This window comes from Girardinichthys multiradiatus, chromosome 9, assembly GCF_021462225.1.
Source record: "Girardinichthys multiradiatus isolate DD_20200921_A chromosome 9, DD_fGirMul_XY1, whole genome shotgun sequence".
In the NCBI taxonomy this organism is placed as follows: domain Eukaryota; kingdom Metazoa; phylum Chordata; class Actinopteri; order Cyprinodontiformes; family Goodeidae; genus Girardinichthys; species Girardinichthys multiradiatus.
Genome location: NC_061802.1, coordinates 34,093,361 through 34,117,220, shown reverse-complemented (window position 1 = coordinate 34,117,220; position 23,860 = coordinate 34,093,361). Strand labels below are relative to the sequence as shown.

At 42.4% G+C, this 23,860-nt stretch overlaps 1 protein-coding gene across 1 annotated transcript in view; it reads right to left on the bottom strand.

Annotated features, from left to right (window-relative positions):
• Nucleotides 1-23,420, bottom strand: part of arhgap45b (Rho GTPase activating protein 45b) — a 30,200-nt gene extending 6,780 nt beyond the window's left edge. The window contains exons 1-18 of the mRNA XM_047374339.1: nucleotides 22,848-23,420; nucleotides 20,382-20,631; nucleotides 19,526-19,708; nucleotides 15,197-15,337; nucleotides 15,011-15,095; nucleotides 9,531-9,603; nucleotides 9,311-9,383; nucleotides 8,749-8,880; nucleotides 5,957-6,018; nucleotides 5,735-5,845; nucleotides 5,557-5,637; nucleotides 5,308-5,475; nucleotides 5,070-5,207; nucleotides 4,778-4,968; nucleotides 3,520-3,635; nucleotides 3,323-3,406; nucleotides 2,630-2,731; nucleotides 2,385-2,548 (exon numbers count right to left, since the gene is read on the bottom strand). Coding sequence (XP_047230295.1) covers nucleotides 2,385-2,548; nucleotides 2,630-2,731; nucleotides 3,323-3,406; nucleotides 3,520-3,635; nucleotides 4,778-4,968; nucleotides 5,070-5,207; nucleotides 5,308-5,475; nucleotides 5,557-5,637; nucleotides 5,735-5,845; nucleotides 5,957-6,018; nucleotides 8,749-8,880; nucleotides 9,311-9,383; nucleotides 9,531-9,603; nucleotides 15,011-15,095; nucleotides 15,197-15,337; nucleotides 19,526-19,708; nucleotides 20,382-20,631; nucleotides 22,848-23,129 — 2,436 coding nt within the window. The 5' untranslated portion in view covers nucleotides 23,130-23,420. The remainder of the gene's footprint in view (nucleotides 1-2,384; nucleotides 2,549-2,629; nucleotides 2,732-3,322; nucleotides 3,407-3,519; nucleotides 3,636-4,777; nucleotides 4,969-5,069; nucleotides 5,208-5,307; nucleotides 5,476-5,556; nucleotides 5,638-5,734; nucleotides 5,846-5,956; nucleotides 6,019-8,748; nucleotides 8,881-9,310; nucleotides 9,384-9,530; nucleotides 9,604-15,010; nucleotides 15,096-15,196; nucleotides 15,338-19,525; nucleotides 19,709-20,381; nucleotides 20,632-22,847) is intronic.
• Between the last annotated feature and the right edge of the window lie 440 nt (nucleotides 23,421-23,860).

Below are 23,860 nucleotides of genomic sequence, written 5' to 3'. Positions count from 1 at the left end.
GATTTTATAATTATTACCATCCCAAACAATCCTCATAAAACAAGTGCAACTGAAGCATCAGGTATACTTTATATTCTAAAGTTGATCAAAGTGTCTCAGAACATTTAATCAGTCATTTTAAACTTTCTGTTACGCTGAAATATAAATCTGGCACCACACGAAGGCAAATAAGAGTCTGGTCAAAAACAAAAAAATATGCCTGAAGCTCACAGCTGGAGAACTACAGCAAAGAGTGACTTCTTAAGTGGCATACTAGAGGTCACTGGGTGTCCATGACAACCATCTTCTACATCCCAACTGGTTGTTTGGAAATGATCCCAGGACCAGTTCGTTTCTGTCCTACCATCATACACAGAACGTGTGGGGATTTGTTCCGCTCTACTGGGACGTAGACCGGGTGCTATGCATGCACAAAAAAGTTAAATACATGAAAAAGCCCCTCATGTGACTGTAAATCACGGGGGAGGATGTGTGATGCTGCTGGCCTGTTTGCAAATGCCCTGGGAAACAGTCCATCTTATCAAAAATATCTTGCAACACTAGGACATTTTAATTAAAAGTCTTGTAGTAAACTAAAACTGAGTTGCCATTTGGGTATTATTTCAGCAGATGATTCCAAGCATAATGGCCAAACCAACAGAGAAATGATTCACCAGACATAAAATCAGACATAAAATCAACCTTCATCCATGGCCATCTCAATCCTCGGATCTAAATGCTGTTGAAAACCTCTGGGGTGGGCTAAAGAGAAGAGAATATAAACCCAGGACTCTGGACCAACTAGACCAGGGATGTCCAAAGTGTGGTCCGGGGGGCATTTGCGGCCCTCTAAATGATTTTGTGCAGCCCCCCGACTAATTCTATAATGGAGCAAATCTGACGTGGAGGTTGATGTAGATGGACACTTATCTATGAAAAGGTGACATTTTCACAGATTACAAAAATACATGCTGCATTTATAGGGCGATTGATCTATAACAAAGCAAAAATTATTTTAGTGTGTGTCCCCCCACCCGGACCTTTTGTGCCCTTATGGAAAGAGTCTAGTCATATGATATCAATTAAGAACTAAGGTAATTATTTTATAAAAGTGTCTAATTTTTAAGATTAATTCAGATTATGATGTAATATTAGATCACCTCAACATTGCATGGGGTCATATTATACAAATCAGACCTGAAACCTCAGCCCTCTTCCTGTGGTTGTTTATCTTTTTGAACTAGGCTAGAGTGACAGAAAACCTTTAAAGAGGCCAAAGTCCATTTAAAACTTGGTCACAGAATATTCTATTTACCAATCTGTGACAGCTAGGTTATACAATTGTCTGGCATGAAATCAGTTTGCATATTTTGAGCTTTTATTGCAACAAACAGTCCAGAAGCTCAACTGACTTTTCCTCCACACAGGGTGTGGCGTTGACCCTGAATCCACCTATGTGGTTAGTGTCTAGCCCCAGATTAACGTACACAAGTTAAAGACTGGATTTTCCACTGAAGTTTTTCCATGCGAGACTGTATTACTGCAGTTGAAGATAAATTCATTTTAAGGATGTGCTTCTTACACATCGATACCAAGGGGAAAATGTGAGTTTGAGGTGCGGTCTGTCCCCATTAAAATGTAATGGTACCTCATTTTAAACTCAGACCAGAGTGATTCCTCACTCATCCTACTGGGTGCGCTGTGTCACACATTTGTAATCTGAATGATTTTTAACTGCCTAAAATCAGTCTATGATGAAAGCCCCAAGGCAGAAAGGCCCAGATTTGAGCGGTTATGAATATCATAACTTTGCTTGGTCTATGAAAGCCAAATTACCCAAATATAGGAATACCCATTACATATATTGTTCCATATAAATGTATTCACATAGGTTTCAAAAGATAAAACATTTTTAGTTTTGATTGTTTTGTAAAGCCACCAAATGAGGTTATTCAGATTCAGCAGTTCTTTTGGTCAACATACAGCTTATATGACTCATGGGTTTTAGTAATAACCACTTGTCACAAATCCTCTAAGGTTAATTTTGGTGCATTTTCTGCATTTATAAAGTTTAATAAAGCATAATTTCCAGTGTGCACCAATGCTGTACATTATCTGAAATGAGAGCCAATAGAGTCTAGCAACTTTAAGTTTTATTAAGTTGAATATCAGATTTTTGTCCCAATCTTGACTCACTCTTCCTCAAGCACCAGTCAAGCAACTATTTTGAGCCAGATGATGAGCTCTGGCTAAGAGACAGAAGAAGACAAGATAAACAGGTTACCCTGTTGATAAAATAAAAGCCTAAATAAAGACAAAAATGAGCAACTCTTCTTAGAATGTAATTGCACAAACAATTCGCAAAGATAATTTAGGATAATAAAGTCTCATGGTGAAGAACTCACTTCTTCACACTCGGCCCCCTGGAAGTAAACGTAGCTGTCACATTCCCGACACTTGGCAGGAGTCCGCAGCTTCCTCAGTTTGTGGGTCTGGGCCGCTTTGGACAGGCCGATGTTCCGGAAGGGTCTGGTGGAGACCACCACGTCTGGATCCATGCCGTTAATATCTGCACAGAACGATCAGACACAGTCTAAAACAAGCTGACTACAGACAGCACAGTGAATATGGGTACTCCGTAAAAACGTACTTGGAGTTTCAAACGACGCAACGTTTCCATCTTTCTCATCTGTTTCCTCATCAGATGACATTGTTCCAGTTGATGACGTTCGAGCTATTTTAGAAATGTCACCTAAAATTAAAGCATGAGTTAAAAGTTAAACATAAGAGATTTTTGTTTTATTTCATGCATATATGCACCTTTATCCTCTATAAAACAAGATGAGATGACACATTTATTAAGCAAACATGATTTGTAGAGCAAGTGATTGTATAGATGATCAGCTATCATCATCATAATTCATTATTTAAAAACAAACATAAAAAAATGTTGAGTGTGCAAAAGACCCTCCGATGATTGGCCCTGATTATTTTATTTTATTTTTTAAGAATTTTTTCAGGACTAGAGGCCTTTATTTTTGACAGTAGGCAGACAGGAAGGAGGGGCAAAGAGAGGGGGAGACATTTGGCAAAGGTCGCCGGGTCCGTGACCTGAACCCAGGACGGCCACTTCGAGGACTTTAGCCTCTATATGTGCTCGTGCGCTAACCCCTACACCACCAGTGCCATGCCCCGGCCCTGATTATTTTTTATTAAGTTAGAAAATTAATTTTTACGAGGATTAGTGGCGTTTTTTAGAGGAACATGTTTTTGCCAATGTCTCAAGAATCAATGAAGAAGAAATCTTCATGTTGCTTTTCACCAAAACAAATTTCAGACTTACTTGCGCTGGCAGTGGGAGAATCCAGCCCTGTGTCTACCACGCTGTCATTGCTCACTGTCGAACCCCAGGATTTGTGGCCTTGTCCTTGGGAAATAACAAAATAACAGAATGAGAAGAAGAGCAAACATCCAAAGAGTGGCTTAGCTTTGAAAGCCTGCAAACTATGTCCACAGTTCTTATAAAAAGGCAGTGTTTACGTTTGTGTTGAGCCTCAGTCTCTCCAGCTGTAGGATCCACAGTGATGGAAGGACTTTCAGTTTGGCTCGTAAGAGGGTCGGTGTTGAAGCTGTCATTTCTTGGTCTGTGGCCATGGCTGAAATCATTTTATATATGTGTTTTATATGTGCATTTCACTCTGATGTCTTTTCAGTAAATTTGAAGCTGTAACCAGTTAGTTCCCTTGAACCTTTTCACATTTTGTCACAATACATCAACAGAGTTTAATGTATTTATTTGGGATTTTATGTGAAAGAAATTGAAATCTGAAAAATATGCTGTGCATTTGAATTCAACCCCCTTTAATCTGAAGCTCCTAAATAAAATCCAGTGGAACAAGTTGTCGTCATAAGTCACCTAATTTGTAAATCCAGTCCACCTATATACAGCTTAATCTCAGCATAGATACAGCTGTTCTGTGAAGGCTTCTGACGTTTGTTAGAAAACTTTAATGAACAAACAGCATAATGAAGAACAAGGAACACAGGAGGCAGATAAAGGAGAAAGTTGTGGAGAACCTTTAATCAGGTGGGACACTCTTTCGACTTTTAGTCATGCATTCCATATGTCTGTCCATAGTGGAAGTGAGAAGAAAGTCCTATTTGCCATTTGCCACGAGCCACATAGGAGCCACAGCAAATGTATAAGATCAAAAGCGGAGTTTTTGGCCTACATACATACAAATTTGCGTCATGGAAAACTAAACCCCGAACTTCACCCTAAACACACCATCCACACAATGAAACACGGTTGTGTCAGAATCATGCTGTCAGTATGTTTTTCTTTAGCAGGAACAGAGAGGCTGGTCAGAGTGGATGGGAAGATGGATGGAGCCAAATACAGGAGAATCATGGAAGACTTGGGACTGTGGCATGGCTCTCCAAAGTATCGACTCAAGACATATTCATGCAACGCTTCGGATTTTGGTCAAAAGATTTGAAAAAAAATGTATCCTTTTTCTTTCATTTCACAAGCATGTACTACTTTGTGCTGATCACATAAAATCCCAAGAAGACAATGTTTGTAAATATAACATGGCATAAGGTGAAATATTTTAAGTAGTATGAATACTTTTTCAAGGCACTGAATATTAGTAGAAACACAAGCCTGGCTCGATTTTAAAGAAAACATATTACTATAACTATAATACTGTGATTTTATTTCTAGCAGTCTCCTATAGTTTGTGGCAAACCTCCAAGGTTTTTAGTGAGAGGCGTTAACTCTAAACAAAGCTTGTACCTTGAGCTGGAGGGCGAGTATGTCTCAAACGAGTAGTGAACAACAGGCTGCTCGGGGAGCTGCAGGTCTCGCACATGGGCCGCATACTGTTGGCCAGGGTCGTACAGCTTACTGCTCTCACACAGTGTCTGGTAGTGGACGGGCAAAGCCACGGTCTGCATGTGCATGAGCTGGTAGTAGGAGATAGTGGCCTGCAGGATGAAGGATTTGAGGTCAGAGACATTTAAGCATCTTTAGTGGAGACAGGGTAGTGTTGCAGGATGGGAGACTGAGTTGGTGTGCGCATTCTGACCGAGCGGAGCATCTGATCACTTTGTTTGATGACGTCCTGGAGCTGTCGCAGCACCGTCACCTTTGTGTGTTCCAGCTCCAGCTGCTGAGTGGTGGCATCTGCAATGCACGTTCTGTAAGTGGCCTCCGCTTCGACTGCCTGTGCAAACACATATTCAATGTATGTGCTTTAGCTTCTTTTCTAGGTCAATCAAATTGCAAAGGTAAAGTTGTGGAGAAATGAAAATATTCATAAAGACCTTGTTGCGAGCCTCTTCCTCCAGGCGTTTCTTCTTCTCCAGAGACTTTACAGTAGATCCTCCTCCCTCCTCCTCGGCTCTGCAGGCTGCCGTTTTGGCCTTCTCATACTCCTCGCAGCGAACCATGTAACCCTGCTTGGCTTTTCGCAGGTTTGCCTCACACTCCAACTAACCACAAAGTCATTTTGAATTGCAAATTCAGCCACAAAGCTAGATCAGTTGTGTGAATTTTAACACAAAAGGCCTTACCAGTTTTCTCTTGGCTCTAATCCAGAGCTCCTTGATGTCCTTCCTCCTCTTCTCGTGCTCCTGTTTGCGTTGCATCAGAGGCTGTGCAGGCAAAGTGACATGTTGATTGGGAAATTAGGCAGTTGGATCAGGAGCAAAAAGCTCCCAGATGCAGAAGCTGCATTTATGTTGCATTTACCTGAATGAAAGTCTGATTGTGTAGAGTGGTGTTGGCCTGCTGCAGTCCTACGCTTTGCTCCTGGTCCTGCTCCAGAGCCAGAGAGTAGATGGAGAAGAGGGGCATGTGGGGCTAAAGGGAGCAAAACAACATCTGATATCAGTGAAAGCAGATTTAAATATGCTGTCAGTACCTTTTATGCGCAGTTTCTTAATATTTGGAAATAGGAAAAATGGGATTTACGTGTGTTATGTTGTGTTTGCAGGACTGGTATAATCTTTGAAGGCCTTTGGAGAACTCCGTCTCTGCAAACACAGAGGAGCAAAATCTTAGCATTGCAGCTTCCCCTGGTGGTTGTTAAAGGGCATAGCAATTAAATTCCAGACGCAATAGAGAAAGCCATTACAAAAATACCAGTGGAGACAGTTATTGTTCCTGCTTATGTGCAGACAGATTCGACCCCCTGCAGTTTGCTTACTGGGCAAACAGGTCGGCTCATCCAGTCACTCTGGGACTACACTTTATCCTGCACAACCTCGATCATCCAGGGATGTAGAATACCTGGGATCCCAGGATCCTGTTTGTTGACTTAAGCTCAGGCTTCAACACTATCAACCTAGATATCCTCCACCAGACGCTCACCAAGTTCACAGTGCCAGCCACTACCTGTCAGGGAATCACAAGCTTCCTGACCGACCAGCAGCAGCAGGTGAGGCTAGGAAGCATCTACTCCCTCACAAGAAGCACCAGCTCCAGGACTCCTCACTCATCTTCTCCCTTTACACAAATGATTGCACCTCAGCGACCTGTCTGTAAATCTCCTGAGGTTGGCAGATGACACCGCTGTTATTGGTCTGATCCAGGTGGGTCAGCTGGTCCACTGTTGTGGACAGAACCTGTTGGAGCCTAACCTGCTCAAGACTGTGGACGTCTGGAGAACTCCCTCCACACTGCATCCCTTCACCATCCTCAACAACACTGTGCTGACTGTGGAGCACTTCTGGTTCCTAGGAACCACCCTTTCTCGGGACCTCAGCTGGTCCTCACACATAGACCATGTTCGGAAGAAGGCCTAGCAGACATTGCAACTCAAAGTTCAACCTTCCACAGGAGCTGCTTGTCATCTTCTACACAGCCATTATTCAGTCAGTCCTGTGCACATCCATCACTGTGTGGGTTGGCTCATCCACAAAACAAGATAGGTCCCAACTGCAACAAACAAATAGGTCTGCAGAGAGGATCATCGGAGCTGACCTTCGCTCTATCCAGGAACTGTACAGTTCTAGGGTCAGGAAAAGAGCAGCTAACATCTCTGCAGACCCCACATACCCTGGATTGTTTAAACTTTTACTTTCAGTTTGGCGTTACAGAGCACCATTTGAAAAAAAAAAACAGCCATAACAGAGGCTGTCTTTCTAAAAAGCACAATAAACACCTCACAGCCTGCCATGAAACTACAGAGACATATTTGCAGTACCACATTTGCAGTGCTTTTGGTCAATAAAGCCGATTTTGATTCATCGCTGCAGCACAGTTTGTTGCTTTAGGACGTTGGAAAAGCTGCTGTTTAAAACATTCCTGACCGACTCATTGTTTTAGGATTTTGTTTATTGATTTTTGACCTGAGAAGAAAGTAGCATACTGTAAATAAAAAACATTAAGTCAATACTTTGTAGAACCACATGTCATTGCAATTACAGCTGCAGATGCTTTGAGGTATGGGTTTATTGGATCTGCACAGCTAGAGAGAAAACTTTGCCCATTTTTTAAGATCAGTCAGACTCAATGGAGAGCATATTTAAACATGAACAAGTCTTACTACAGATGCACAGTTGGATTTATGTCTAAACATTGACTAGCCCATTCTAACAAATAAGTATCCTTGTATCTAAACTAGTGTTCATCAGGGTCCAATGTGTCTCAGCTCTGGCATCACCTCCTCAGCATGCCATCAAGTGCACCAGTAGTGCAGTGGGTCCTGAGAACCAGGGCTTAGAAACACTGACATAAATCATTTTCTTGTAGCTCTTGCTGTAGTTTAGGGTTGTCCTGCTGTAAGGTAAACCTCCACCCCCCACTCTCAAGTTTTTGCAGCCTCTAACACAGGGGTGTCAAACTCCAATTCCTGAGGGCCAGTGTCCTGCAACTTTTAGATCTGTTCCTGGTTCAACACACCTGAATCAAATGGCTAAGTTACTTCCTCAGCACAGTCAAGTTGTTCATTGTCCTGCTAATGAACTTATTATTTGATTCAGGTGTGATGAAGCCTAGACAAATCTAAAATGTGCAGGACTCAGGGACTGGAGTTTCTCTGCTCCTGATGGAATAAACCATAACCACAGTATGATACTGCCACATATCACATTCATATGGCTTCCCCCCCAACAACGTCATTCACCTCCCCACTGCTCTGGGAAAACCAAATTTGTGAGGTGCATAATTAATAGTTGTCCTGTCAATATATTCTCCCAACTAAGCTTTGGGTCTCTGCAACTCCTCCAGGGTTAATATTGTGGCCTCTTGGCTTGTTCATTTTAGGTGGACAGTCATGTTTTTTAAGGTTTGTAGTTGAACCTTTCCAATTTCAGATGATAAGCTGAACAGAGCTCTATAAGATGTTCAAAGCATGAAATATAATTTTATAACCTAATTTGTCTATTTACTAATTATGTGACTAATTAGGTGACTACTGAAGGTACCTGGTTGAAATAAAGTTTATTTAAGGGTATCATAATAAAGGGAGCTAAATGAAAATGCATAACACACACACAAAAAATTGAAAGCCTTTTCCTTCCACTGTCACAATTGTCTGTCACATAAAATCCCCTCAAAAAAATTAAACTTTATGGTTGTAATGTGCAAACTATTGTAAAGTTTCCCATGAAATACTTCTGCAAGTCACACTAATGTCCAAATAACAAAACAAAAAAAAACAACCTTAGAGACCATTACAGAAAAAAACCATTTCTGTTCATCAAGTTTCCACTTAGGATATTGGCCCTCTGATAACCCTAACATGAGACATTTCCACTTACCCAGTGAGATTCTCTTTTCTACATAACTCATCAGGTCCTTCATGTACTTGGAAATAGTCTTGGCATAGAGCAGAGCTGAGTCCACCCCTCCCTCACTGCGCTGGAGAATCACATCCACTTCCTCAACTCTGCCTGCAGAACAACACAAACACTCATCAGTCCACACCCACTCACAATAAAAAAGTCCAAACCTCTTCCTGATAAAATTAGATTTGAATCAATTTTTTGACGAAAATTTAAAAGTAGTTTTCAGTCAGCTGAGCATATGTAGTATGCATTTTACAAGTCATCTTTTGCTTACTTATGATCAAATCCACGGCAGTGAAATGGACAGTGGTATTTACATCAGCAGGGGGAGACCAACTTAAGTACAATATCTCAATAAACTAACAAAGTGTTGCTGTTTAAATGGAAGATGTTTATTAAATTTCTTGAATACAGAAAGGAAGTAAAGAAAAATAAGTGAGGACTTGAGATGAAACAGGATCCAAATAAGTGTTTGGGGTGATTTTACGCAACATTGATTTTAACGTTAATTGGAGTGAGGGACCTTATTGCCTACCATTGTCCTGGAGGTCACTCCTGAAGTGTCCCCCTTCTACTCCGCCTGCGACAGCGTACAAGTTCTCCATTGACTGAAATCACAAACATGATTCATTACCAACAAAAACACGGGCTTTGTTTTCCCCATCTATGCCCATTTGAAAGTGAAAAATTCATGAATGTCTCAGGGAATAGAAGTACTCATATAAACTTAAGTAGAAAGCAGAGATGTGACTCACTCTGCTTTTCTCTGTGGGCAGCAGGGAGAGCAGCGTGCTGCTGTCCACTTCTCCCATCAGCAGCTCGGACACACTGAGGAGAAACATACAGGTGCATATCAGTAAAGTAAAATATGAGCATGTTGTAAAATGTAACTCATGTTTATTTTTGTTAACGTTTTTATGATTTAGCATAAGTAAAAACCCAAATTTATTTAAAAAAATGCAGTAGTGCTATGTTAGGTCTGACATGTCAGTTGTCCAGCACAGTCATAGGCACAAAACAGAAAACAGAAGAACACATGAAACCCTTTGTCATTGCATGTGGAAAGCCCCGGGCATTTTGATACAAATTTACCCTGGTAATTTCACTTTCCCGAGGTCTTACGTTAACAGGTAAGAGCTCGTGGTCTGGGATAGTTCTTTCCAGAGGGGCAGGGTAGTGTGCAGCAAGGCATTGCACCACCAGCTAGTCTAGCTGCCGAAAGTGAATATAAAGCATTTAGTAGGTATGTGGTGAATAACTGCAAGTACCAGAATATAAAATGTAATATTTATCACCAGATATTTTACATTTTAAGTTAAGTACCCCTTAATGATCAAACAGAGCACTTCCACTTTTACTTGTACATTAAAAAATACACATTTCCCTTTTCATGTAAACCTGACTTAGCAGAGTGACCACAGTCCCAGGTTTGGATGCAGTTTCCCAAAAGCTCCCAGTGATCCTCTTCACCATTGTGTCCAGCCATCGTCTACTCCAGTTTTTCCCAACCCTGCTTCTCAAGTACCCCTGTCCTGCATGTTTTGTGTGTCTCCTTGCAGCCTCAGACCTGACTTAAATGAAAGAGTGATTAACAGGTTTCTGAAGCCCTGATGGCTGCTGAGGAGGTCATGCAATAATTTAAATCTGGTGTACTGGAACAGAGCCACATCTAAAACATGTAGGGCAGGGGTACTTGAGGAGCAGGGTTGGGAAACACTGGTCTACTCCACTGTATACGTGTCTTCTATAAAAATTTGCTTGTGATCAGCGACTCGGAAAGGGGCATTGTGTGTACATTAACCACAGCTGGTGTACCAGCATAGTGATTGTAGACGATCACTGCTCCTCGGATCTGGAGTATATGACTGTTAAATACAGGTCCATTTATCTGCTGAGAGAGTTCACCAAAGTCTCGGTAAGTACTATGTCCATCCCACTGGATGACAGCTAGCCTGGAGGTCAGACTTACATAGCATTAGCAACATCTAGCTGGGTTATAAGACTGGGTCACTGCCGCACCTGGGCCAGTCAGACTAATTGTCCCTGTTTTTAATTTATGCTAATGCCCCCCTCAGGAAATCTGCTGTTACCATCACAAAAACCGTTACAACTTGACCAGATGAAGCCTTCCAACAGCTGCAGGACAATTTGACAGAACCAACTGGAAGATTTTTGACAACCCAGAACTTGAGGTGTTCACAAACAAATGTTCTTTGGTACATCAAGACCTACAGGGGTTGGATAATGAAACTGAAACACCTGTCATTTTAGTGTGGGAGGTTTCATGGCTAAATTGGACCAGCCTGGTAGCCAGTCTTCATTGATTGCACATTGCACCAGTAAGAGCAGAGTGTGAAGGTTCAATTAGCAGGGTAAGAGCACAGTTTTGCTCAAAATATTGAAATGCACACATTATGGGTGACATACCAGAGTTCAAAAGAGGACAAATTGTTGGTGCACGTCTTGCTGGCGTATCTGTGACCAAGACAGCAAGTCTTTGTGATGTATCAAGAGCCACGGTATCCAGGGTAATGTCAGCATACCACCAAGAAGGACGCACCACATCCAACAGGATTAACTGTGGACGCAAGAGGAAGCTGTCTGAAAGGATGTTCAGGTGCTAACCCGGATTGTATCCAAAAAACATAAAACCACGGCTGCCCAAATCACGGCAGAATTAAATGTGCACCTCAACTCTCCTGTTTCCACCAGAACTGTCCGTCGGGAGCTCCACAGGGTCAATATACACGGCCGGGCTGCTATAGCCAAACCTTTGGTCACTCATGCCAATGCCAAACGTTGGTTTCAATGGTGCAAGGAGCATAAATCTTGGGCTGTGGACAATGTGAAACATGTATTGTTCTCTGATGAGTCCACCTTTACTGTTTTCCCCACATCCGAGAGAGTTACGGTGTGGAGAAGCCCCAAAGAAGCGTACCACCCAGACTGTTGCATGCCCAGACTGAAGCATGGGGGTGGATCAGTGATGGTTTGGGCTGCCATATCATGGCATTCCCTTGGCCCAATACTTGTGCTAGATGGGCGCGTCACTGCCAAGGACTACCGAACCATTCTTGAGGACCATGTGCATCCAATGGTTCAAACATTGTATCCTGAAGGCGTTGCCGTGTATCAGGATGACAATGCACCAAGACACACAGCAAGACTGGTGAAAGATTGGTTTGATGAACATGAAAGTGAAGTTGAACATCTCCCATGGCCTGCACAGTCACCAGATCTAAATATTATTGAGCCACTTTGGGGTGTTTTGGAGGAGCGAGTCAGGAAACGTTTTCCTCCACCAGTATCACGTAGTGACCTGGCCACTATCCTGCAAGAAGAATGGCTTAAAATCCCTCTGACCACTGTGCAGGACTTGTATATGTCATTCCCAAGACGAATTGACGCTGTATTGGCCGTGAAAGGAGGCCCTACACCATACTAATAAATTATTGTGGTCTAAAACCAGGTGTTTCAGTTTCATTGTCCAACCCCTATACATAGACACTGTTACTGTGGAAAAACCCACAAAGATCTATCCCAACAAGTAACCCTGGATGACCAGGGAGGTCCAGCAGCTGTTAAAGGAGAGAAAAAACGCCTTGAGGTCAGGCAATAAAATGGTTAAATTCTCCATCATTATCCCCTACCCAAAAAACTCCACATTTCCAGCTTTAATGACTATCAGCCAGTTGCACTGACACCAGTGGGCACGAAAAGCTTTGAATGTCTGGTAAGGGCTCACATCATATCACTCCTCCCCAAAAGTTTCGACCCCCACCAGGTTGCCTACATGGCCAATAGATCCACTGGGGATCCAGTAGCCACGGCACTCCATGCGGCACTGTCTCATCTTGAAAAGCGAGGGAGCTAGGTGCAGCCTGTTTTTGTGGACTTTAACTCAGAATTGAACACCAGCCCCACAGACTGGTGGGCATTCTACGGGACATTGGTCTTCCATAGTCCACCTGCATGTGGATCCATAGCTTCCTGTCCGGTCGTCCGGTGTGTGTTGAGCCCCCTGCTCTACACCCTCTATACCTGCACCCCCGCTCACTCCAACAACACCACTGTCAAGTTCACAGGTGACTCCACAGTAGTGGGGTTCATCTTTGGTGTGGATAAATCCCCCAATAGGGACAAGGTGGAGCGGCTGACTGTGGTGTTCAGACAACAACTTGCTCAACATCCTCTTCAAGACCAAGGCGATGCTAATTGACTATAGGAAAAAAAGAGGACTGACATTTCACCACTGATCATCAGTGGGGTCTGTGTGGGGAGGGTGGCTAACTTCTGTTTCCTGGGAGTCTTCATCAGGAGAACCTGATCTGGAGCATGAAGACCTCAGAGTTACTCCAAAAGGCCCATTAGAGACCATATCTCCTGAGGGAGCGTAGGAGAAATACCATCACACAAAGACTGATGGTGTCCTTTTATTGATGCTCTATTGAGAGCATCATGACCTACAGCTTTGTCTCTGTTTGTGGTGTACCAACTGTACACAGTGACTTAGAGGAAAGCGCTCCAGAGGGGCTGTGTTGACTCAAGTTCACAGTCAACACAGCTATTTATTAGGAAATATTGTAGCACTTCATGCCTCCTTCTGCAGACAGGCTTTATGGAGAGACTGTTTACATTTTTCCCAGAGGACTGTCCCCCCACCCGCAAAGACCTGCTTTGATGACGACAATAGTAACACTGTGCTGGATTAGTCAAGCTGCCCTGACCCAAACCCCTTGGAGAATCTATGCAGTATCATGCACCAAAACCAACAATGCAGATGAGCTACAGGTTGCTATTAAAGCAACCTGCTCTTCCTTAACACATCAGGAGACTCGCAGGCTGATCTCCAACGCACCACACATCATTAATGCAATAATAGAGTATATGAATGAGGGGGGATTGGTGGCCTAGTGGTTAGAGCTGGGTGCTTTTGTGTGTGTTCTGGGAAGGCTGCAAGTTCCCTTGTTTGGATCCCACAAACTACCACTAAGCAAGACACTTAGCCCCAGAACACTGCCCAGGCGCTGCACAGCAGCACACTGCTACCTAATGACAGTTTAAATGCAGAGGACAAATTTCATTGGAATGTACAGGTTGCAATAACAAATAAAAAAGATTATTACATGGTGTACAATGCATGAACTTACATTTTTGTTGGCTGACATCCCTGTATTAAAACTAAAGATCATAACCACCTAAATCGACAGAAATAAACATTTGAAATATATCACTAATGAATCTATGTAAGAGTTTAACTTTTCAAACTGAATTATTTAACTACAGCAACTTTTCAGTGATATTTCATTTATTGAGAAGCACATGTAAAACGCACACTAGCAGCAAACGGCTGCTTAAACATTAGGTTGGTTTTGTTAACAACAAAACAACTTTCAGAAGAGAAAGAAAAAAGGGAAGAGATCTGACCCTAATGCGAAACCTTTGCAGGTACACCAGAGACGGGAAGTGACAACGATAAAGTTTTGAACCCAGTCACCTCTATCGGGTTCAGTCATTTTTCTATGAAATTAATAAACCCATTTCCTTTGAAACTGAGTTGTTTGGCAACGTGTTAGTTAAACAATAAAAGTGGGTACTCCATGTTAAAGTTTTTGCTGTCATAGAAACGTAGGTCAGAGGGAGAGCGGAGGAGGGAATGAGGAAACAGGCTCTTCAGGCAGATTTCAACCGTCTCTGCCAGCTCACTTCCTCCTAAAACCGACGGTTGTCTAAATCCTGAAATGGCATGCACATGTTGCGCTCTTTTCACAGTTACATATCTGAGGAAAAAAAACTAATCTTAATCATTTTAACCAATCCTTTAATCTAGTTTAATCCTTGGCATTTCAAATCCAGCGATCATTCTCATGCTGTCTTACTGCTTCAGGCTGTGCAGTATGTGCCGTTAGAGCTCAGGTAGTCAACAGAAGTTTCAAGTTTTGGTTTTGTGACGGTAGATGAAAAAAACCCACTTCCTGTTTTCAGCTTTGGCTCATGCAAATGTGTCACCATCAACGCACTTCTCTTTGCTTCCCAACACCAGACTCTCAGCTCACTACTACACACACACACACACACACACACACACACTATTGACCTCATCTGCATGTCAAATACGGATCGTACTGTTTGGACACCGTTGTGAAGCAAGACCGTTACCTTTAACTGCAACAAACACCAGCACTTACAGCTGCTAAATACAAGCTTTGATGTAAAAGGTACACAAGGCACTTACTTGCTACTGAAGGCAACGGCTATGGTCTCAATGGCCTTCTCAAAGTCTTTCTTGTCTGTCTCATTGGACGTCTCATAGTGGAAACCTGAAACAATGCCCAGGTGTTCAGATTAGAGAAGTATTCCCAAGCCTTAAAATCCTCTTCTGTCTGCTGCTCCTCTCCTTCCATTCTTGGAGACAACTCACCTTTAACCTTGGATATGAGCTTCCCAGCAGCAGTGAGGATCTCCACAGTATTCAGCAGCGGGTACGTGTTGATGACCTGACGCAGGTTTCGCAGCACTTCTCCCAAACACTCGTGGGCCACGGGCCGCTGGCTCTCCTTACCTGTGTGATGGAGGTGTTGGGTAAGACAAGCGAATAAAAGGCCGCCTGAAAAAAAAAAGCTTAAAAAAAAAAAAAAAGAATGCCACAGATTGTGATTGTTTCCGCTAGCAAACAATCGGCATCTCTGCTGGAGCTGCTCTCAGACTCATTTAGATCTCCCTTTAAGGATTTAAACATCTCAGTTTCACAAACGCTTCCCTGATTTTCGGTCATTTGCCAGAGTTAGTCGGTGGCAGTGCAGTTGTGGATATTGTGAAACTGTTGGTTTGTACTGCTGTCCACTTCTCCCATATCCCAACTGTTGAAGATGCATCTTAAAAAGGTGAGATGCAATGAGAAAAACACTTGTTTTTATTTTCACTTTAAAGGTTTGCCTCCATAACAGACTGGAAAATATCCACATTGCAATAACAAGCATGTAATTTCCTGCATTTCACCTGCTCTTGTTGAACTTCTTCTGACTGTATATTTAATTGGAAGCATAAGCCATTGGATTATTTCTTATTTGCAGCATGAGACAATACTTTTCAGAATATTTTAATTTTAAACATATCCCAAATTTTGATGTTTGATGCTTTAGGGCAGTGTGGTCCACATTTCTCAGGTGCTGGCATCCTGCGTGTTTTTTATGTGATCCTGCTCCAACATAAGGCGATTAAAAGCTACCGAATTACCTCCTCAGCATCTGATCAAGTTCTGCAGAGCACTGATGATGACCTATGCATTTCATTCAAGGAATCATCTAAAACATGCACAACACCAGCCCTTTAGGACAGACATTGGAACCCATTGTTTTAGGATATACTGCCTTGAAAAAGCCAGCCCCTGTATGCCCCCGCTAACTCATCCTCTGCTATAAAGCTGCTGCTGAAGCTTTTATTCCTGTAAAAATTCATCATAAAGTACATTTCTTTCTTACAGTTGAGACTAATGTGAAAATGTTTGGAGCTTGACCCTAAAGAGAGATGTTTAAAAATTCCTTCTGGTACAGGTTAGCACTACAGTTAGTGACATTTTCTACCTGAGTGCAATTTTGATTCAAAGAATTGTAAAAACAACTAAATGTTTTTATTTGGTAAAAATGCTTCCTTTATTATGTACACACTCTTCTCAGCTTGTGGTTCCAAATACATAAAAAAAAAAACTTATTCTCCTTTACACTTTGCCCCATAATATACTACTAATAGGCTCATCTTCAGCCAAGAAGATAAAATAACAAAACACAAATAATCAGAACTAATAATGAAATACTTTCAGCTCTAAATGATGCTCGACATTTCACTCCATCTCCATTTTCTACTTTTGCTGTCTGCTGTGAGGAAATTTGGTTGTGAAAATGTCTACCAGCAGGAGTCACTCATCGTTATTCAAGTCTGATTAGGGATCATAATCTGTCAGCTGACCCAAACGGATCTGAACCACAATAACTGGAAACTGCATGCAATATAAGCTTTTCAGAAAAACATACCATTACATTACAATTATACATGCGATGAAAGCATTTAGCCTAAAATTGTTCACATATACCCAACTGTCAAGAGTAATGAACTGAAACTGGTTAGTGCTTTGGAACAAAATGGTTGGTTTCTGTGTAGGAAATGAAAGTAGGCTGGGATAAAATAGCACTTTGTTATGAAAACGGGGGCACAGATTGATCTGGAGCTTCTCTAAAATTGGATGAGAGTCAACATGATTAGCGGTGAAGAAGATACGAGTGAACTGATTGGCATAAATAACAGGATCGAGCAGGATTTTTGAACCAGCTTTACTCATATTGTGATTTTTTAATGTGTGCATATCTGATCTTTTAAAAGCCTTGTCACAAACTTCAGAGAATCCTATTGATAGGCCCAACAGGAAAAAAACTAAATCTGAAAAGTGCAGCATGTATTTTTACTCAGCTCCCCATCAATCTGATATTCTAAAATAAAACTTGCTGCAATCAACTACCTACAGAAGTGACCTATTTAACAAACAGGGTCCACCGTGTGTAAATTAATCTGAGTACAAATCCAACTGTTCTGTGAAGGCCTCAGAGGTTTGTTAGAGAACATTAGTGAACAAACCTCATCATGAAGACCCAGAAACACAGTAGACAAGTCAAGGAGAGAGATGTGGAAAGGTTTAAAGCAGGGTTCGTTTTTAAAACAATATCCAAGATTTAAATGTCTCACAGAGCTAGGTTAAATCTATCATCCGAAAATGGAAAGAGGAAGGCAAAACTGCCAACCTACCAGGATATGACTCAAGGCAACCCTGGAGAAGACCCAGAGATGCACGGATCTATCGTGAGTATCTGTCAATAGGAAGACTATTGAACTCCACAAATCCGGCCTTTAATCAAAGAGTAGTAAGAAGAAAGCCCCAAGATGTTTTCCACAACTCATTGAGGGGAGACGGCAGAGAGGAAGGAGGTGCTCAGGTCAGATGACACCAAATATAATTTGGACTACAGTCACAATGTGTGGGACAGGACAGCACCCTGACCACACTATCTCTACGGTGAAATATGATGGAGGCAGCATCATGCTGTGGGACGCTTTTCTTCAGCAGGGACAGAAAGGCTGCTCAAAGTTGATGGAAAAATGTATGGAGCCAAATACAGAAAAGCTTGAGTCTTGGGCAAGACTTGACAACTGTTCTGATTTTTACTTTTGAAAACCATGTATCAGTTTCCTTCCACTTCACATAAAGTACCAATAAAGTACATTAAAACCTGTGATTGTAGTGGGACAACATGTGAATAGAGGGAAATTGATACTTTGCATGAGGCCTGTGAAAACAGCTATTTAGTTTAGCTTCAAATTTTGGAAAGCCAAGGGAACATATTTAGGAGGCAGCTGAATTACAACAATCTCTTTATTTCCCTTTTGGCTAAAAAGCAAAGACATTCTTGTCACTCTTGTCACAAGGTGTTACAAAACAGACATTACAGTTAATGGCAGTAGGCTAAAAAGTGTCAGACAGTCAAGTGAACATGCAAGGTCAGCTTTTTTGTCTGGTAAAGCCACTACAGCCTGTGCCCTCTTGTTTTTCCCACAACATTTATGTCAGATGTTTTTTCCTCTCCTGTGTTGCAACCTTAAACTCTTTTCTTTTCGCTACCTAAGGCAGCCTACAGCCAGAGGAAGTAAGAGGACAGATGAGCCTTCATCATCCCACAATCTATCAGATAAAGAGTGCTGAAGGAGCTGCAGGAGACTTAGAACAGTGTCACAGCAGTACCAGAAAGGATGTGGCCTTTCACAAGACTTGCAAGATTAGTCTTCAGTCCTGGAGCTCTGCTGTATCTGCTTTCTGTGGTTCATGGAGGCAGGTCACCTTGTTCAAAAGTGAACACTAAAGTAAAAGGAAGTGGCACTATAACAGCAAAATAAAGAGCTTATGACAGACAGTGTCTTGGTGACGTAGGTCAACCAGTGGAGGAAGTGTTGGATGAGGCCTTTCTGTCACAGAGTTATCCATCATGGCTTCCTGTTTAGAAAGCGCGTGACTAAACAAAGCCAGATAACAGGAGACAGAAAAATATTTCAGGTTCTGCCCTAAATAAGTACAGTTTTAACTGTATGATTATGAATGAAGCTGAATGACAATTAATCGAAGCTGTTGTCATAAGTTTTCATTGTTGAAGCCAGCCCATTGTGTAATCTACGCCATTGTAAGGGCACAGTCTGTTTATGCTCAGCTGCATCGTGCAGGAGGGGCACAGGGTGCATGAACACGGCTGCAGTAAACAAGAAGCGGGCTTCCTGCAGGAGACAAGAGTGCGGTTGATTCTGTGGGCGCAGCGGAAACACACTCGTCAACTCGGAGAGAGGAAGCTGTACACGAAGGCTCCACCCACGGCCGCTGTCGCGCACGTAAAGCACACGTGTTCGGGTTGATGAAAGATTGACAAGAGCCCTCCTATGGATCCCTCGTGTGAGATGGTGTAGAAATGAACCAAAAACAGCATTGTTCTGCCTGAAAACTCCCCCCTGCATGAACAATCGACGTACTTGGCTTTACAGGCACACAGAGATGTGCTTTGTCTCTGCCGACATGAAAACAGACAGTATTTCATAATATTTCAGTAGGCCGATTATAGCGCAGGAGGTGGATATACAAATATCTTTGCTGGAAGTCATTTTAAAAAGAACAGCTCTAAATGTTTGGGCCTCTATCTTTGCTTGGCGGTCTGCTTCTTACCCTCAGCCAGCACAACATCCTTGAGCTTCTCCACTGCCTCGGCGAAGCGTGCCACATCCCTCAGCAGAGCTGGGATGTCCTCCACCTCGATCACGGTGCTCTCTGGAACCTCGGACTGAGGGGACGGACTCAAGGCCCCTTTCCCCTGACCTTTAGTGTAAACCCATGATGGAAGCGGGAACCCTGAGGAAACATAGAAACACCACATGGTCAATTTCACCAGAATTATTTTCCCTCTCTATCTTTCCAAAATCCGGTCTCTAGAGTCTACTAGAGGGATCTAGTAACTCTTTAGAGCTTTATACCAAAAAGCTCTTGAAAGCTACAAAATAGACACAAATTACCCTCAAAATTATGTTTTTTTTAAGCTAATGTTTTAGTCCAGAATATACAAACAAAGCAGACCTAAAGGTGCACTTAGATGCAGGATAGAACTGTCTGTGCTACAACATATTTAAAAGCTTTGAAGGTCAAGATGTCTCTATGACTGATTGACCTTCTACATGTTATCTTGTACTCTGACATATTAATGTGTTCTGGTCCAAGATCCATATTAAAAAATAATCCCAACAACATCCAAAAAAACTATTGGGTAAAGTACAGCTCTAGATTATTGTTGTGGTGTGAATAGAAATGTGTTTTTGGTGAGCTGAGACTTCTTTAAAATTCACCTCTAGCCTGCAGTCTAAGTGCTGCATTTCAGATCTAAGCTTGATTCTGCTGAGCAAGTGCCACATTTGCACAAATCAGTACTGTCTCCTCTCAGTTGTTGACATAGAAGGCCCCGCCTTCAGCTGGCTGGTGTATTGTCTTTAATGAAACGTTGTCATAAACTGAAGGTGTTTTCGTAGCTGACCTGCTGCGCTGGCGTGTCGGCTCAGAGCGGTCGGCCTCTTCAGTGTCGTCATGGGGGACGCACCCCCCACTCCCTGCATGGCGACCAGCTTGGCGTGCTGGGGGCTCGGGGTGCCCGGGCAAGACAGGGAGGAATCCTGGAAGCTAGCTGAAGAGGGGGTAAGGGTTGAAGAGGTGGTGGACGAACAGGGCGAAGAGGATAGGGCGGCGTCAGCTGCATCTTTCCGAGGCTGCTCCTGGAGAATGGACAGCTGGGAGAAAGCGAGAGGGACATGAGTTTAATAAAACAAGGATTAGAGTCCTGATTTGAATCTGATCTGAATCTGTGGAGGGAGCTAAATATTAGGGTGATGGCAGGGAAGCCTTCCACCCTCAAATAGCTCATCTCCAAAGAAAAAACATCAGAATGCCTGTGGAAATGTTTAAAAAGCTGCTCAGCAATTATTGGAATATTTTAATTGCTGTAATGTCAATTTAAGCTTTTGTGCAAATTGTCTAGTAGATTCTAAATTAGTTTTAATTTCATCATCTTTATTATTTCCAAGGGGGCAATTGTTGTGCAGCACAGTAGGAATAAAGGAAACACAGTCAGCCATGACATAGCACCATACTAAACATACATTAAACATATTAAAACATATCGGTTACATTTAAAAGATTGTTAAGAATTTTGGCGACTGCAGGAACAAATGATTTTTTTATTTATTATCTACACCTGGGAAGAAGATACCTGTGTCCAGACGGAAACAACTGGAAGTCATTATGGAGGTGATTCTGTTGCACCTATATCTGGTTTAGCCTTTAGAGTTGACCTAATCATGAACAGGTGAGTGAGTCCCTCAGGTTTATCCCAGCGATTTTCGTACATAATATAATAGTATTCTGCAGTTTATTATTATGTTTGACAGTTCAAAGTACAAACCAGCAGACAATGTTAAATGTGAAAACAAGAATAAAACATGCACACAAAAAGTAGAATCCACATTAAAACCATGAAGCTTAAGATAGAAGAACATCTGAAGAGCTTTTTTAGATACAGAGTCCACACCGGGTTCAAAGGTCAGTCTGTTATCCATTACTGTCCCCAGGTTCTTGTACTGCTTTGTAAATTTGTCAGAAGAAAATATGCCATTTTATTTTGAATTTACCATTCTAAACATAATGTAAATAAAAGCCTTTTTAAAATGACACCTTTTGAACATTGTCTCCCTATCTTTTGGGAGATCATCCTCTCATTTGCAAACAAACGTCTTAGTTGGATAAAAATCATTTTAAATCTAAAAAAGGTACCAGGTGTATGAATAAAGTTAGGCCTAACTATATCTAACCTAATCTGAATCTGTTTACACTGGCATTGGTTTTTTGCATGTTTTTATATTGCTGCAAATGAACTGGACACATTGGTCTTTTAAAGTGCCTTGAGAAGGATTGGTTAAAGGTTAAAGGTTTTATTTAGGTATTTATAAACAGAAATGATAGTTCTTGATTTTGATTCATGTATTGAACAGGAGAAAAACAGTAAGCTATTTCTGTATTTGACCTCATCAGAATAGAGACGGTCAGAGAAATGGTCAGTTCCGATCTCTGTCTCGGTCCATCCCTACAGAGATTGACTTTGCGCCCTCCACCACCACCACCAGCAACTGCACTGGTGTTGATAAACACACATAGGCAGACTTTCACAAGATCCTGCGCTGCGTTGTGCAACACTTCCTGACACTTCCTGCGTCGGGTGGGGCAATTTCACACAGTGTCAAATATCATGATGGTTGGAGTAGCAACATTGGAAATTACCCAAATAAGATTTCCATAAAATGCAAACAAGATGCATTCAACAAATGTAAGGAACTGGAATATCGACATATCCTGATGGTATTGGACAGAAAACCCACCTACCTGTTTAAGCCATATACTGTGCTTGTTGGGCAGTATGTCCAGCTTCTCCTTGCATTTGGACTCTGCTTTCTTAACTCTCTGAGTGGTGGAGTAAGGGTTGTAGCTGTTTTTACTGCTACGTTTCAGCATTCTTGCTAATCTACCTACAGAATTAGTCCACTTCTGAATGCAGTCTCTCACAGAGGCGATGAAGAACAACGGCTTCAGTCGGAAAAAAAGAAAAAAACCCCACAAGAGATGTACTTCCTATGCAACACTTAACCAGATATGAGTCAACGTGCGTTCTGGTGCCCATAGCATTTGCTCTCATGACACTGCATTTTGATGAATGGCTTCAAGAGGTTTCATGCATGCAGATGACGCTTTCTGACCCTGATGACACCAGCCAAGCAGGAACATTGATAAAAGTTGGAATCAGGCACCCAAAACCTCTCCACACTCACATTCAGGCACACACACATAGAATCACTCCTGGTTTGGAGATCTGTCCAGCCTGTCCAGGATGAAGGTTTTCTGACTCTACACACACACACACACACACTGCAGAAACCAAAAGTGATGCGCTACTCACAGACGGGACGCCGCTCTGTGGCCCGGGGCTTCCTGCTCGGCTCTTCTTCGAGATGGACGGAGTCTTGATGAGCTCCCGTTTCTTCCTGAACATCTTCAGGGTGCCCTTCCCGTCCATCCCGACTTCTTTGAGTTTGACGCACAGACCCCCCACCCACCCCCCGACTCGCCACTTGTTCCGTCTGGCGCTGGCGTTCAGCGGGAACTCGGTGCCATCCGGGCCAACTCTGAGCCACGACAACTGTCTGTGCGTCCTCCTCCTCCTGCTGCTGCTGTCGCTCATCGAGCCGCGCAGACTCACTGACGCACAGAGACGCACGTTTCGGCTCGGCGCAAGAACTGTGCGCAATGCGCCCCTGGCATCTGCTCTCTGCGCACGCGTTGGCGTGGGGACACAGAGGTGATTTACGCTTGCTCCACAAAGTTTAAACAGGAATACCTCAGCTCGGAGACAGATGTGTCTTATGAGTATGGGCCGATGTGGAGGACTGTGTGCGCGCCGCAGGGAACCGAATAGCAACAAGTTGTCTCTTCGCTCCAGTTCCACAGCAATCAGTCCATCCTGACACAGGTGTGCGTCCAACATGTGACCTGAGCAGCGTCACCCGCGGGAGACGTTAAAGCGAGTGTTATCAATGCAAACAAGATCATCATGCCAAATGTGAAAAATTATCATTTTGGGAAGCTCAGATCCTGCTGAGTCTGCTTACAAAACTCCACCCCTGTCTAAAAACTGTGAGAAAAGCTATAAATGTCATATATTTACTTTGAAAATGAACTGTATTTAACGGTCATTTCAAATATTATTTAAATTATTTTGCTATATGACCTCCACATGGCATCGGATCAGTTTGCCCCCTTCGTCGCCATTTCATACCCAGGTACTTAAATAATAGCGTTTGTTGTTGTTGGAAAGTATTCTCAGGAGTTAACGAAGTAAATTGTGATAAAATCCTCAAATCTCACATGTAATTTAATTAAATTGTATATCCGGGACCATTGTATTATTCTATA